At 40.7% G+C, this 17,594-nt stretch overlaps 1 protein-coding gene across 5 annotated transcripts in view; it reads right to left on the reverse strand.

The window, feature by feature from the left end:
* Positions 1 to 2,674: 2,674 nt before the first annotated feature.
* Positions 2,675 to 17,594, reverse strand: part of ntrk3b (neurotrophic tyrosine kinase, receptor, type 3b) — a 179,374-nt gene continuing 164,454 nt past the window's right edge. For all 5 annotated transcript variants that reach the window (XM_029428460.1, XM_029428457.1, XM_029428452.1 and 2 more), the window contains 2 exons: positions 8,946 to 9,104; positions 2,675 to 5,643 (listed from right to left, as the gene is read on the reverse strand). In XM_029428460.1, coding sequence (XP_029284320.1) covers positions 5,458 to 5,643; positions 8,946 to 9,104 — 345 coding nt within the window. In that variant the 3' untranslated portion in view covers positions 2,675 to 5,457. The remainder of the gene's footprint in view (positions 5,644 to 8,945; positions 9,105 to 17,594) is intronic.

Consider the following 17,594-nt stretch of genomic DNA (forward strand, 5'->3'; position numbering starts at 1 on the left):
CTGTATTTTGATTAATAACTCATATGTGCTGTAGAAAGAGCTTTCATTGGACATATAAATCATTTCTCCCACAAAATGTCACTTACCCCCCCCCCCCCCCCGCTGGTTCACACCCCTGTTTATACCTAAGGGCACAATGTTTTTCACATGAAGTAAGTAATGTTGTCGTGCGTTGTTTTACTCCGGTCGGTTTCCAGCTGGGGACCTTTGCTGCCAATAAAGACACATTTTAAATAACTATGTTTGTCAAACAACATGTTCTGTCTCCTCCAGCATGACACGTAATGTGCCTCTGAGCAGTTCACATGCTTATTTAAGTCGACACGTCCGACGTCTACACTTTACCACCGCCGTTTGATTTGAGAGTAAATCTTCTGGCAGGTCAGACGAGAGGAGCAGCGACTGTAGGTTTTTCATTTTTTCATTTTGAGGAGCAGGTGTTCTTTCATCAAGGCAACTGCATCCATCGCTGAGGCAGGTATGGCCTAACAAGGGCCTTTGGCAACAAAATAATGGGTCACAGAGTAAAAGAGGATCCTGTGAACGTTTGCTGCAGCAGATTCTGGCCTCTTCTCACAATCCAACAAGCTCAGTCACATATGAAGGTGTCCTTTTCAAGCTGAATGATCGTGTTGCATGCACAAAGTAGCAGCGACCTAAGTATACTGTTTGTCTGGCAAGCCGTGAAACTGGATCAAATTATTGTGATTACTTTCGTGAGTTCTTTCATCGTTTGATCCAAAGGCTTCTGCGTCACTGCAAGGACTTCACGGTAAGTTGAGCTTTTTAGAAATGTGATCAAGTCGCATGTGAGTCGTAATATAAACATGTTGGAGGAGAGTTTTTATGAAAACAATTACAATGCATTCATATACACACACACACACACATACACACAAACACACACACACACACACACACACACACACACACACACACACACACAAACACACTTGACCTCAATGGCAGATTGTAGCCTCATAGACAGAGCGTTGTTAAAGGGTGCACAGCTTTAATCAACAGGTAGAAGATTGATGAGTTATGAAAGAGGTCGTCGTGGCGATGAACCCACACCAACAGAAGAGGAACTCCCACAAGAGTCTACGACTCGGCTCATGAGTTTAGCCTCTGGAACGTGGATCTGTTTGAAGTTATGCCGCTTTTTGTGTTATTGGCAACTCTCACTGCCACAACACTTTTTTGCCAATTGGCATGAACACTTACACACACATTCCTTCACACACACTTGACCTCCATGCTGAGTTCCAGCCTCCTCAAGGTGGAAACTGTGGCCGCCAAAGGGAGGGGAAACTTTTATTGGACCGAGCGTGAATTCAGGTTGGTGATATACCTCAATCATGAGCGGACAGAGTGTTCCAGAGGTACAGATGGAAGAACCATGTTGTTGGGACATGCTGAGCCTTATTACTGAAAAATAAGTACCGACAGCAATAAAAAGCAACAATATAAATGGATTCTGTCGCTGCTCCCGTGTTTATTTATCTCGGAGTAAACATGTTCTGAGTTTTGGGACTACAGTCCACGTTACGCATTAGGTGATGCAGTAACACTGTCATGGAGTCAGTGAGTGACAGAACTGTGCAGCACTTTGTTGAAGTCTTTTAACAAATACATTAAATTGGTTATTGTGCTTTCTATATTACGAGTAGTAACAAAAGAAATGCAAAGTATATTTCTGTATTATTGATTGTTTATTCAATCACTAACAAAGGAAATCTAATAATTATAGTGTTAATGCACTAACCCGAATTAACATCACATTTAGTTTCCTTGACACGTTAATGATAGATGTTGTGATTGCATCTTTGTACTTTACTGTCTTATCTTTTACTGGAGTTTGAAGAAAAAAGCAGATTAAATGATATTTATCTTCAGCAGATAAACACAGACATGGTGGGAGAACGTTTCCAGCCTCATGTCGGGTTTAATATGAGAAAGTAAAAATGTGGGCTGCACAATATATACTTTCTGCAACAACGTCACGATGCCAAGTTAGACAAATTAACTCAAACACGTCAGCTGCAACTTTCTTGCTGCTCGCTTCAAAAGGAAAACTTACACGTTATCATTTCTTCTGGATTAATTTAGAAAAAGAGTTTTTCGCTCGTGAGTGACATGCGCAGCAACCAATCACAATCGTTCTTAATCAATTTAGCAAAAAACTAAAGCTGGAAATGAGCGAGGAACCGGAGGAAAGGGAGAGTTGGATGCAAAAAGAAACATAAAGTCAGTAATATGGAAATAATTTGGCTACACAAACGATGATTTTGCACAAAAAGAAGGATGTTTTCGTCATCTAGTAAGAAATTAATGTATTTTTTTATATTGCAGAAAAAAATGCAATCAGTTTTTTCCAAAAGCGTTTGAATGACTTCTGTGTTCAGAGTTGACCAACCACAATAAAAATACAATATAAACTCACATTGAAACATTAATTGGGCCACTAGGCTGCCTATTTTATGGGCAGCAGGAGCCGAGGATTGGACCCCCGACTCTGTGATGAGCAGACGACCTGCTCCACCTCCTGAACCACAGCTGCCACATCAAGATATACTTCTATATATATATATATATATATATATATATATATATATATATATATATATATATATATATAGAGAGAGAGAGAGAGAGAGAGAACTTAAGTTCAGAAGTGGATAGAAGAACAGCAGACAACACACATCGAACACGTCGTTCAGCTTTCTGAGAGATTTAGATGAAGACGAGATTTAGTCAAATTTACACATCTTTATAAGACAGGACAAAATGGAAAAAGAGATCGTCTGATTGTTTGAAGACATTTTCTTAAGAGAGTCACATTAATACAAAGATCTATCATGGAATACCAGTATGTTATATACTGCAGTTGTTATACCACATTTTTATATTCTGTAACATGTGTACATGGTAATATGCCAACTTTGCTTCAAAAAGTGTTCAGTTAGTTCATCCAACAAAAGAAAAGAGAAAACTTTTTAAACAATATTCAACTCACCATGAAAGGATTACAATACCCTGCAAATGCTCACGGTCTGTGTCATAATGTCTTTAAGCGTTTATCTTTACCACAAGAGAATACACAAACACTCAATGCTTTGGGTAACTCCTCCGGTTGGATCCTGCCTCTCATACAAAAGACTTGAAGTAACTGAATGTTAATTAATGATTTACATAGTCCCAAGGGGAAGAGAGACAACACTGTGATACTGTGAGAATCATATCAGGATAATAAGGAAGAGATGTGAAGAGTCCAAAATACTATATATCCAGATACAACATCAAATAAAATCGTTGCCTGAGGTTTATCATTCAGTGTCTGAGAAATCTACAGATTCCACTCTGTTAAAACTCATTTTAGCACTTAATTACAAACGAGTCATTAAAAGTAACTTCATTTGGTTTTAGTTTTTGTTGCTGTTAAGCTTTTTGGGGGTCATGTTCTTCTGCCACATTTTGGGACAAAACTCTTCAGGTTTTCCAGTTTGTTAAATACTGTAACTATCAACACAAGATGGAACGAGCAACAGCACAGTCAGCTGATCCACTTCACTGATCATAACGAACACGAGTATCTACCTGCTTCAGTGGCTCCTCTCTGCTCGTAGCAGAACAGGTGTTTATCGAAGCAAGCGACGGGTGCAAAACCTCGTCTTTGCTAAACATGCAAAGGCCACGAGTGCGAGGAAGAAAACAGTGACTGTGAGTCATGTACAGTTGATGGAAAAGAAATCAAAAATAGTAGAAACAAAACGTTTTTATTTTGTTGTTCTAAATGAAATGTGAGGGAAGCAGCCATCATGTTTCGTCTCTTGTGAAGCGACAGGATTCTCATGGTGTTAATCTAAAATGTTTGGAATCAGCAGTTTGACATTTCAGGAAATGCACTCAACTGTTTTCTTGCCGAAGATTAGACGAGAAGATCAAGAACACTCTCGTGTCTGTACGATAAATATGAAGCTACTTACAGCAACTGAAAGCTCACATAAGTCTGTTAGCTTATGCTAAGCTAAGCCGTTAGCTTATGCTAAACTAAGCTAACGGATTTATGTGCTTTACAGGAAGGTGGATTTTTTTTTACCTTTGGAAATCTCCGTTTTCAGTCTTCATACTAAGCTACGCTAACGTGTCGCAAGCTTTATTTAGATCGGACACGAGTGGTAGCGATCTTATTAAATGTATATTAATCTTGTTATCTAACTCTAAGCAAGAAAGCAAATAAGCGTATTTCTCGAAAAGTCAAAGTATTCCTTTAAGTTACAGATTTCCTTGCGTGTACGCGACGCACACACCTGCAGCTAACAAATGATTCAGACTTTCAGTTACAAAAATGTTTTCTTTAGAGTGGAAAAGCAGTTTCACACCAATACGCCTAAAAGTGACAGAACAGTTTCTCAAAGCGTGTGTATGTATTTCAGGGGTGGGGTGTAAGATATTACTTATCGACGCATTATTCTTGCCATAAAAAGCATATGAACTGGAACGTGAATAGGAGGCTTCATCACCTCTTTGGAAAAGTGTCGTGTTGATGGCGCCGACTCGTCCCCCAAGTCTCCAGAGTCTCTGTGATTCGCAGTCAGCTGACTTTTCAAACTGTATTCACTGCCACTCAGCTTCACCACGAGACACTTACCAGCACCGACACAGGTAGTTCCCAAGAGAAATCTCTAGATTAGGATGAAAACAAATACCATAGCTTTATACTTTAGCCGCCCAGATCACAGTCGGAAAAGAACCAAAATAACACCCGAAAAAATAAGTTAACATAATTTTGACACATAGAATTTTACAATATGTACATTATTTTTAAATTAAAATAGATTTGTCGGTTGTCTGATTGGGTAGGTCCTCTACAGAGCGCTCCTTGTTTTTTTTCAACCATCCAGTGTTATTCCACACGAGCAGAGTTCCCATTGGAAGCTCAGTTCCAGCCAATCAGAGTGCAAGTAAGGCTGCCTTCGTCAAGTCGGTGACGTCTTCGGACAGGGCCGAGCCCTTATAGCAACGCACATGGCAGACCCTTCAACACCCTGACAAAAAGAAATAAATATAAAATATATGTAATATTTCTATATATATTCATAAACCCAGGATAGATTTTAACTCTGATGTGTGTTCTCTCCATAATAACATCGAACTGTGGCCGTTTTCCTCTTGCCCTTCCACTACACCGCCCTCTTTGTCTCCATTTTTGTGTATTTTTGCAGTTTTTCGAAAAAAAAAAAAGTCTTCTTCAAACCTGTACATCTTATACGGAAGTAAACAAAATGTAAAAGTGCGTGTTTTTTGAATACGTTTTATCCACTATATCCAAAAGTGTTGCAGGCACTTAAGTCCTTCCCAAACATTGTAGGTGTTGTTCGACAGTGGAGTAGGTTGGTTTGGTTATTCCTGGATTCGTGAGAGTCGGTCTGAGTCGAGGAACACCCCGGGCCGCTGCTAGCCCAGGATGTCCAGATAGACCGGCGTGGCTTTCCCCATGGCGAACAGGACCTTCTGAATGTCCTTAATGTTCAGTCGCTGCTGCGGTTCCCTCTGCCAGCAGCCCAGCATGATGTCGTACACCTCCTTGGGACAAATGCGTGGCCTATCCAAAACCCGACCCTGGGTTATGCACTCGATAACCTGCAGAGGAGACAGAGCAGTGGAGTGAGACAGACGATGTTCACTGACTGATTGCTTTGGTTTGGTCATAATGAGAAACTGGTGCCACTGAGCAGACTGTCCTTTGAGGTTTGAACTAATGAAACTGAGATGAAAGAAGTAAACAGCCGGCATTCACTCTTAAATGTGTCCAATATTAAAGGGAAACAAGATGTTTGTGCCACAACACAACATAACAAAAATACTGAATATTTGTAGGGGTGGATGTTCACGTTGTGGATAAAAGGGGGATTGATGACTTCTGTGCTCTATTAGCCAGCTGACTCAATGCGAAGACAATTTGACTTTATATTTGCGTCACTTCCACGTCACTGTAGCTCAATACAATGAATAAAGATCTATTTGTTTGTAATTACTGTGGCTGCACTAAAATAAAGAGCATCGTCACCACATGCAGTTTCTTTATGTTACAAACTTAGGTAATGAAAGCAGCTAAAACATTATTAAAGAAAAAGTAAAAGTTATTAAAGCATAGAATAATTACCAACCGAGTTGAAGAGGAGAAACGTAAACTCTCCCCGTAAGACATATTATGGAGTCATGCAATTTCATGCTCTCGCAAGCTAGCAGCACGACAACACGGTGTCGGAACATTTAAATAATCTACTGCTTTCTGGAGCCTAATTTTCTGGAAAGAATGTACAACACACCTAATCTGTGTTTAAATAAATATAATTTCAATGTGGTTTTTACTCAAGAGTGTCAACAACAGTAAACGCTGCTCCATCGCTCTACGTGCTCACCGAGCTAAAGCACAGCCTCCTCTCCACGGTTATATTCTGCTTCTCACGTCTCGTCACCATAAGGACGATCAGCCTGGCAGACAGACTGCCTTGAGACTCACACTGAGGGGATAGAGCATCAATTCCTGGAAAAACATACGGAGCCTCTCTGTCAATTCCCAGATCACAAACAACCAGTCGTAAAGGCTGCAGTGGTCATGGCAACAGCATCCGGCCAAACAGATGTGAGATCCCCAGAGTGATCGTGAACGACTACGTTGTCCTTATTTAAAAAAAGACAATATTGTGACTAAGCTGTTTACAAAGCTAATGAAATGCAATGCTGCACCAATATTCCCATTAACATGCAGCCGTGCATTACAGTTTCTCCTAATGTTTAACAGCTTCCTTCTGGAGGCACAAAACGTTTTATGCAACTTTGCTGCTCATATGCAGTAATTCTCCCCAAGACCTGTAAACAAGTTCCCTTTAGTGACTAACTTAGGCCTTTAATTAAATGCAATATCCCTTTACTTCTTATTTTGTCCTTAGCTATGTAACTTGTGTGTGACTGTGCTCATGGGATCACTATGATGCAGCAGTTACTAATCAATATGTGGTGACTTTATGGTTAGCTAATCAAATTCCTCTGTGAAATGCAGGACATCTATTCAAATACTGTAGTTTGTAGGGACTTATTATGCTACTTTATACTTCTATCTACTTCATATTTATTCTTAATTGTTCTCCACATCATGTTTTTGACAGCTGGGGAGGTTTTGCAGTGACGACTAAACCAAGCAGTGGAGAAGGATAGGACAACACATCAGTATCACCAGATGAGAGACATCTTTGTTTTCTGTAACCAGTGTAGCATGAAAGCATTGAGGAATTAGCAAGCTAACTAGCCAGCTGTCCGCTAGTGTGCTAGCTAGCTAGCTAATTCCGCAATGCTTTAAAGCTACACTGCATGGCACAGCGCTATGTGTAACGGTCCTTCTGCCTCAAACCCTGCCGCTCTGTAAAAAGGACACGCTAACTAACTAGCTACCTAGCTACCTAGCTAACTAGCTACCTAGCTACCTAGCCAACTAACAACAATCTGCATTTTCTTTTACCACGTAAAACAGTTCAATTGCCGTTCTACTCTCATTCTGGTATGAGCACTTTATAAAACAGTGTTTGTCTTTGGGCATGGCTTGTAGAAGAAAAGGGGGCAGTGAAAACAAAGAGTATATTTTGTCACCCTATAGCATTGTCGGCCCCTGGTGGGATCATAGAGCTAGTGATAAATGCAGCACGACTCCAGCTAACAAGCAACTCGGGTGGACAGATAAGCAGCAGGGGTCTCAGCTGCAGGAGGATCAGCTGCTGCAGGAGAACCAGGCAGGGACCTCTGATCCTGTAGCGCAGGTATCTCAGCCAAATGTGAACATACAGTATAGTATCATCTTGTTTCTCACGGCATGGGAGCCTTGCATACATTCTGTACCAGCTTCATTCAACATATTTAATGCTGACCCTGCATGAAATATACAATCCATGTTTTCTTTCTTATGGCTGCACCAATCACATGTCTTGTGCATTATTTAACACATTTCTCCCAAATTCATATTTGTTATCTTTGGAAACTTTGCGATTTCCTCTAGAATTTAAAAGAAACTTTTGTGGAATGGAACAATGTTTGGCAGCGTGGCAGTTTGTAACGTCTCCTTTAGAGGAGAGCAGTGGAGCCTGGAGAGCCCGGTGGAGAACGTGTTGGAAACAAGTTCCCACAGTACTAATCATTTATCATTGTCACTGATACACATTCCTAATTGTTGCTGTAATGTATCATTGTGTAATGTGTTGGACAAATCTGAATAACTGAATAATAAGTGGAATATTCCAATCTAACAGCACCTGAAGACAAAATTACAACAGAAAAACAGATTGTGGAGTTTCACTCTTTTGGCTATGACACAATGCGGCGCTCATCTCATTACGTTGTCAGAGGGGTTTCGGCAATGCAGTTTAATCAGCTGAGTGTTTCATTTACAGAGTCTCAGAAATCTTTCAGCTCAAGACACACAGAAATATAGAAACACCAATCTGTGTCAAGCCCAAGAACATATTGATGTTTCCACTGAAATACTTATAAGTGCAATGCATGCCAGGTTATTCTTTTAGGTCAATTTAATTTTCTAAATATGCTCGCTTTACAAGAGTAATCCTAATTGAATTGTATCGATTCAAAGCAGAGCCTCCAATGAAAAAACAAACCAATCATGGGTGTTATGTAATGTGGCATCTTGTCTGGTGGCAAAGCAGCATTCATTTATCACCTCGTTGGGCCGGCGGGGGTCTCGGGAAGAGAAAAGAAACACGAGGCAGTAGATTAAGATCCAGAACGTTACTTTAAATCTGCTCTCGATGCTCTGGGAATGAAGGCCATCCCTTCCCTACTTTAAAAGATGTCCACATTGACTCTCAATGTGTGCAGCCTTTGGTAACATGTGTACTGCATCGTGTGAAGGTTTAAACGCTTCAGGCTCTTTGTACCTCGTTGTTACCCAGCTGAAACCAAGGCTGCTTCCCGTAGGTGAAGATCTCCCACAAGATGACTCCAAAGCTCCAGACGTCGCTTTCCGTGGAGAACTTCCTGTACATGATGCTCTCTGGGGGCATCCAGCGAATAGGTAGCATGGTGTGTCCTCCAACCTGATGAGAGAAGGCAAAGACAGGAGATCTTTAGTGCAAATGAAATGTTGTAGCCTAAACACAGATTAAAAATGCAGTCATCAACACAACTCCCAGGCGTCGGGGGATTAACTGTCCTTGCGTGTAACTGATACGACGGGCTTAACATCTCATGAATGTCTGCTGTGCAGTTGGATGTTGACACTGATGCAATACAGTAAAATGCTGACTTATCTGCCACCTGACCGGGACGCATTGAATCGCAGGATGTGCAATTCTTCAGGTTATGGTATTAAACCGCCCCTTTGTTCTTGATGAAAAATAGCAATCTGCAATCCCTTCTCTGGAGAAGTACTAAGATTGAGCTGAGGATCAGAGTCTCAAAGCGTGCAAGTGAATGTGTTCTAATCAGTGTTTTAAATGAATCCGTTTCCACCGAGGTGTTAAGACATCTGCTGAATGCATGCTCATATGTATCCTCGCACTAAAGACGCTCATGTGCTTCTAAATGTGGACACGTCAGCCTCCTGCACCAAGGTTTGCACAAAGCAAGGTGACAGCTGAGACTGGGGAGATATGTAGTGTCCCTCTCTGTGCATCCTCTGCGGCTGGTATTAATCGATCATCCATTAATCACCCCCGCTCTCAGCTTCCATTAGACACTGATGTGGGTCAAAGCGTCGCATGTTTCAGCTCAGAATCCTCGGACTTCATTAATTGATGATTGTGGAACTCAGGAGTCAAAGTTCTCCAGTGATGGATTTGACGTTACGTGAACTACTGCGGGGATTTCTTTAGGTCGTAAGAGAAGATGACTGGCACTCAAACATCAACACAGGTACGACGGCACGATACGTCCGTGTGTGTTATCCTGATTTGTCACAATCTGGTCCAGATGTGGTTTCACACCTGGAACGATCTCTTAAAATATCTCGAAACAATCAGTTGGAGAAGATACGACTGAAAGCTGCTTCTCTAAGGAAGACATTTATAAATTATATTTATGATCAAATGTTTATTAACAAGCCGACAATCAATAGTAAAACCTCTTGGGGGGGGGACATGTTGATGACGAGTGCAAAGATAACAACATGTTCTAATAAATCTCAGACGACATGTGACGCAGGTTCTCCATGTGAATATGATCCAAGAGCTCTTAGTTATGTTTGAAATGTAAGCGCTGTCGTACACGTTGTCTTCTTATCTGGTCATGACCCAAAGAAGTCATATTCAGTCCAATGAATACATAAAAATATATATTTGGGATAGATACACCTCTAATCTATATCACTTTGTTCTAGGGATTTGGACTTTAATTATGAAGGTAGATACAGGTTCATTCTTGGAAACTCTTTGCATGCTGCACGCCTCTCAATGTTACAAACTGGTAAGAAGAAGAGCCCCCTGGTGTTTCAGCGTATGGAAATTGGAGAGATTATAACACGTGTTGACACAAACTCTTAATAAATTAGTAATTGTTTTGTTTCCCAGTAGCTTTAAACCTTAAAGAGGAGAAGTTAAGAGTAACAACAACTTTTTGGGTTGAGATTACTAAATTACTAAATAGATTATTAAACGCAAATTCCACTCACTAACTTTTTCGAGAGCTTTCAACCGGTAATCATTGTAACCTGTTATCACGTGACTGAAGTTGCATACTTGGATCACGTGATGAGCAAACTTCATCTGCTGAAGAAGACCATGAGATGCTGTTGAAAGACTTGGGGGGAAAATAATGGACCTTAAGTAAAGGTTGTTTTTGGCAAAGTCAAGGTTAAGTTTAAAATCAAGTAAGTTTTTCTTTCCATAAGCAAGAAATGTGATGGTGGTCACCCTTTTTATAAAACAAAGTCCTAGATATATATATATATATATATATGTATATATATATATATATATATATATATATATATATATATATATATATATATATATATTAGAAACATGACCGTAGTACAACAAAGATTAAATGCAAATATGTAAATCTGAATAGTACAAATTAAATAATACAAAGAAAAAAAAATGCGAAAACTGTAATTAGCTGAAATTGTTGAAATAGTAATGAATTAAATTAGATATTTGAACAGTTGAGTAAACACTTAATATACTGTAGAACCTAATACACAGCACTAATCCTAACTGATTTAATTCCATATTATTGTCAATGTGTTGTTTTATAACAAAAACCTACAACAATTTGTTGTCCTCTCACTTTCCTTGCTGTCATTTAGTTTTTCTTATCTGGTTTTACGCTTCGGCTGTTGTTATCTCGCCATTATTGTCAAGATAACAATAAGATGAATTTTTAAGCCTCTTTGAGGTTTTTATCTCTAAGTCAGTGGAAGTGCAGCGTATCAGACACACATCAATCATCCATCCATGCACTGTCTGATGCGTCTACCCATCCATGCAGCCATCTATCCCTGCGTGCTCACAGACCAAACACATCTGATGCACAGACAAACACACCATAAGTTCTGAAATCACCATTAGTATAACCTCAAGCTGCATTCACCCTCACGTGCTTTCTTTGCTCTGCACCTCTGGCTTACAACACAATCGCATTCATTTAATCATAATAAGCTCTTCTTCCAACTCCATTTACCAGCTCCAACATCTGTGCGCCTTCAGCTGTGAGCATTGTGAGGCATTTTAAGTATCGAGGAAGAAAAAAGAATTCAACTCAAGTCTTACTAATTACCTCCTGGTTCCGTAGCGCGCACATCGCATATTTCCTTTGAAAGTCAAACACAATCTCTGCGTGTCAGCTTGAACGCAGCAAATGACTCTTCTGGATGTTTTAAAGAAACATAGATTTGTCATTCTGCCAAAAGGCTGCTCCTTCCTGGGCATTTATACAGAACGTCCTCTAGTTTGTGCACTTCATCACATTTAGTTGCTGAGCCTGAATACGAGGCCTCTGTTTGTTTCCCTTCGCTTGTCCTTCATCTATAACCTTCTCTGAAACCCTGGATTGGGTCGCACCAGTTATTCGTCCATCCAATGCTAAATTAAATGTATGTGTCGGTTGCTCTTTGGCGAGCGCAAATGAAACGCCGGAGCGGGAAGACTCGCCTGCAGTTCTGCTGCACCGACCCGAGACTTCTGTTTAGGAGGGTAACACCCATAGAAGTCAAAGGGTCACATTTAAAACCTAAGACATCTTTTAATTGTAAATGTGCAACATTGTGAACAGAAACTCGCTGTAGCGTAACTTTGACTTACTTTAACTCAGTTTTAGGAGGTCAAACGATGTAATAAACTTAACTGCCAACACTTTGTACATGTAACTTTGACTTGTATATATATATATATATATATATATATATATATATAAATGCATACATATGTGTGTAGCAGTTAGCATAGCGATGTAGTTTTAAATGAATCTTAAAGCGCTAATTTAACCGACGATATTTGTGTAACATTACTTTTTGGGCAAAATTAAAATTAAATTATTTCCACTTTTTCATCTTTATTAATCAGCGTGTTGTTGTCAGGTAAGATGTGTCGCATATATTACAGTGCCTCTCGTACTCCTCAATCTTGCTCAAAGTGTCGTACTTTATTAGCGAGCTAGCATTAGCCTCTCAGTTAGCTAATGCTAACATGCTCCGTGACAGACACACTCGGTTAGTATGAGTCTGCAGGAGTCTACCGACGGTCAAAGTAGAGTGTACTCTTAGCTTTAAATAACTGTTTAACTCTCAATAACAAAAGACATTGCCTTGTAGAAGTGCATCATAACGGTTAATGAGGCTTGTTTTACGACTTCAAGGGTCTTTGTATCCTCTCGATATTGGATCTACGCTATTGTTCCATTCGGTGCCACATTGGACCTCGGCGCCGCTTGTTTTGAGTGTTGAGGAAGTCGATAACTGTGTGTAGTTTAGAGCACAGTCATATCACAAGGCTGGATGCCTTTCTTACATTTAACACAAATCGATATTTGTACACATGGCCTGGAGGTCAACAAGACTATTAGAGACAGTTTTCTACACCTATTTATGCTGACTGTGAATCAAAAGCACGCTTCATTAAACACAAGAATGTCCAACTTCTGCTCTTAGAAGCTTTTCAGCAAAACAAATGGAGGGCATCGTTTCACTTCTCCTCTCCCTCACTGAAAACAGTCTAAACAAGTTATTTAATGCTGCAGTCAGTCTTTAACTCTTTCTCCTCTGAGAGCAAGTGATAAGTTGTCACTAAGAATGTGACTTCAAAATAGTCTTGAAACTTATGTCAATAAGTGAACTTTGGATTTTGATTGACATTTGTTGAGACAGTAGTTATGTTGAATCTCTTTACTCCTCAGCACACGCTGTTTTAAAACCTTTTTTATTCTCTCACATTCATCTTAAAGTCCAGAGAGGGTTTGCTGAGCACACACTTACTATACCCCCACAGTCTTCTTCTACTCCCACCAGGGGTTAAGTGTTCTCCTCAACTGCATCTCAGGAGTGTAACGTGAGAGAACACTTTTGTGTCGTTTTCCCCAACTCTCCTGACAACTCTGCTTCTCTAAAACTTGCCCAAGGGCATCTGAAGTGTTCGCAGAATCTCAAAGAGAGAATTCTTCCAGCCCACTCCCTGCCTCAGACTCAACCAGTATGATCCACCACCACCCTGGAAGGCAATTTAAGCTGTTGGTGTTTTCCTTCACTGGTACAACAGATAACATAGTAATTAAGGTAAACATAAAGTTGAGAGGCGTTTCGTGTACGATGCCCTTTCTCTACATCTTAAACACACAGTGTTTATTAACAGTCCCACAGTGAATTGTGTGGCAGCGAGGATGCTTTGCGGTAGTTTTCCCTCTCGTTCACCCTCAAACTCATTTCCACTGAAGCTAATGGCCAAATGAACACTGACTTATAGTCCACCTGGTCTCATTAGACATGACACGTTTTAGTATTGTACACAACATTAAGCCAATATCGATGCCGAGGGCAGTTGCCCCTATTGTGTAAAACCTCTGCGCCGAGCCTAGCTGGGCGGGCTGAGAGAGGGGAAGGTGCTGGCGAGGGGCTGTATACCAATCTGTCCTCCTGTGGAGCTTTATAAAGATTAAACAAAATTAATTAAGTTCCTGTTAGTCTAAATGACTTATCTGAGGTCCACCCAGCCCATTGCACGCAAGGCTAAACCTCATCAGATGCATACTAATGATTCAACCACTGCTACTGTGGCGAGGGGCATTAAAACTGGCTGACTCTCTGCTTCCCAAATGATTGCATGCTATCACCTTGGGTTTTTGTCACAAGGCCATGGTAATTAGCTTGGAACATGGAGAGAGAAAAAAAAAATCCTGAACACATAATAAAAATAAAATAATTGCCCCAGTAATTATCCTCATCTTTCTCACTCAATGTCACATCGAGACGCTGGCAATGCTCTGCGGGGAGTGAGGAATGAGTCTGGGGCTTTTTTTGTTGCTGTGTAAACTGGATTAGTGCTCTGCCTGTCCCACCGTGGCAGGGGAGTGATTGGATTAACGGCGTGGAGAGCACAGCAGCATGGCAGGGGGATAGATTACTGGCCCAGTTGGGCTCTTCGATGGGCGCTCCGTGGCCTGCAGGGAGCACTGGGAGGCCCCAGCCATCTTAAAGGGCCCAGATAACCATCTAGACACACTCTCTCTCCCTGCTCTAACCACGCCGCTATCTCTACTCTCTCAGCTCAAACAGCAGCGAACACAAGTTCACTTTTAGAGGCTATGATGTCCATTAGGTTTCTACCTGCTGCGCTGCTGCCAAGTGGAGATAAAGTGGTATCTACTCTGGCCGCAGCACGCCAGTGGGTGGTGAAAGTTTCTGAAGGTTTTTTAAAACACACACACACACACACACACACACACACACACACACACACACACACACACACACACACACACACACACACACTATTCCTATCTTGCAATTTCCACATTCACATTTTTAGTATTTTTCTCTCCAGACCAACATTTGCAATACAATATGTGGATAGGTAGGTGCAGCTGGTATTCTGCTGCATAGTATTATTATTATTATTATTATTATTATTATTATTATTATTATTATTATTATTATTATTATTATTATATTATATATTATATATTATTATTATATTAGCAGTACAGCTTTGTGATGCTGTTAAATTGGAGCCGATGCATTGGAGTGCCTTTTACAAGGGTTACATTTAATGCTAAATAAATAACAAGACTAAAACATTTTTTTTTTAATATGAAATCCGGACAGCGTTTGGAAAATCAGGTCCGCACATTGTCCGAGGTTTCCCTTTCACACAATGGGAGATTTTCGTAAAAGCCTTCTCACCTACTGGTTTGGTTCAGACGAGCGGTGGCCCCTGGGTAACGACGTGACGTGGATTACACCGCGGTCACATTTCTGCCTCATAATTTGGTAATTAACAACCGATTCTCTTGCCATTACTGACTATTTTGCGACGGACCTTACTGACAGAAGTTCCTGACTCTTGTCGTGTCTCCAATCAGACATTCCTGTAGGCGTCTTCGTGTAAATGACCCTTCTTCTTCACCCTCAGATGTTTGTTTTCCTCCGACATCTCAACAGCCCAAGAAATGTCGCTCACAGTGAATTCTCTGGACAATGAGCAGATCTAATCACTCCTGGGTTTAGTCGAACATCACAATGACTTTGTACCAGGGAGCCGGCAGGGTAAAGTCCGTTTGATGTCATTTGCGTTCTAACATACGGCTCCTCCGGGTAATGCCTACATAATGTAAGGGTTGCCATGTATGGGTGAAGAGGGCTTAACGTGCTCAACATGCTCAAAAGGACAATGTTTAAAACGTTGACTGATGAGCTTTAGAGATGCTGGTAAGCAGAATTCCTCACCTTTGAACAGAGCCAGCTGTTCCCCCTGCTTCCTGTTTTTATGCTAAGCTCAGGTAACCAGCTGCTGGCACTAGCTTGATATTTAGTCCACAGACAGAAGATGCATCTTCTCATCTAACTCTCGCCAAGACAGCGACCACGCATATTTCCCAAAATGTTTAACTATCTCTGAAGAATGCAGAAAACTTCATTTCTTGCGCCCTCTAAAGCCAAACTTCCTCTGAGGTCAACAGTAGCACCTCCTTCACTTCTTAGATTTATTACTCAATAACATAGTGATCATGTAAGACAGGAGTGCTAGGCTAAGAAAAAGAAAACAAGGCTCAAGGAGAGAGGCGTACAGAGTGTTTTCATCCTTCATGCAGCAGTAATAAATATGGCCTGTGTACTCATTAGCAGCAGGCTGCATACAGTTTTGAGAAGCTTGTGCTAGATAAATAATGCAGCAGAGGAGTGTCTGTTTGATCCTTGAAACAGAAGAAACCTGGGGACCATTTTTCTTCAAAGCAAAGCAGTGCAGGTAGGCAGAGGCTTCCTGGCAGAGTCACAAAGAATGCAAAGTCCTTGAAACTGAGTCATTAGATCGTAACATTGTTACAGTGTTTCATCGTCATTAGTTTGATTCTGGCGTTAAAACTAGTTTTATTTCCTAGCCAAGTGTTATTGTTGTTTTACCTAACGAAGGTTTGCTGGACACTTGCTTTCTGTTTCTCAACACCCTCCTTTACAGTCAGACAATGTTACACTCATTGGTGTAACATTGAACAAAACTCTGCCTTTGCTAAATGAAAACTCAGGCAGAAGAGAAAGAATTTTTAATATTCTCTAGCAAAAAAGTAGAAAGTGGAAGCCTCTACATCTTATCCTCTGACAGGAAACTATACGTCACTGCACATCATGTGGCTGTAATGAGCAGTTTTGAAACCATTTCTAACATTGTGGTTTACCTGCCGCTGTCAGGACACCACACGGGAAAACATCTTGTAAACTTTGTTTCATGCCACCAGTGATGGCCTTTCTAACACAAACTACACAAATACAATTACTTTACCAAATCATGGAGCAGACTTCATGGACCCCTGATTCAACATAACCAATTAATATTGTACAAATGTCACTGGGTATTATAAGAAAAATGAAAGGAAATTAGCTGTCGAGGGCCATCACATCTCCTGCAATGCGTATTGTACTAGCACCTCTGTATTAAAGAAGACGTGCAATACAAGCGGTCATTAAACTGTGAGAAAATACATATAAAAATGATATTTGCGATGAGCTGCAGATTGACAGACACCCTACATGAGCTCCTCCATCTGTTCCCTAGACAGTATTTTACTCTTCCTACTTAAATGCATAGGCACCTTTAGAGTATTCACTGTCGTATATACCTTCCTACACATGCATAATTCAGAGCTCCACTCTCTGAACTCAAGAAAACATTACGTGACATGTCGTGAGGCAGAGGTATAAAACACACACCATGCAGGCGCCGGTGCTTCCGTCGGCCTGTGCAGGTTCTGCAGTTGTCTCTTATGAAACAACACAAAATTGCATTCAGAGCAGGAGGATATGACAGATGGATGTGATTTAGGACAATATTCATCTCTTTCTTGAGATGTTCCCTCCTGCTGCAAAGTGTCTTGGGAGTCCCAGA

This window comes from Cottoperca gobio, chromosome 3 (genome assembly GCF_900634415.1).
Source record: "Cottoperca gobio chromosome 3, fCotGob3.1, whole genome shotgun sequence".
NCBI classification, from domain to species: Eukaryota; Metazoa; Chordata; class Actinopteri; order Perciformes; family Bovichtidae; genus Cottoperca; species Cottoperca gobio.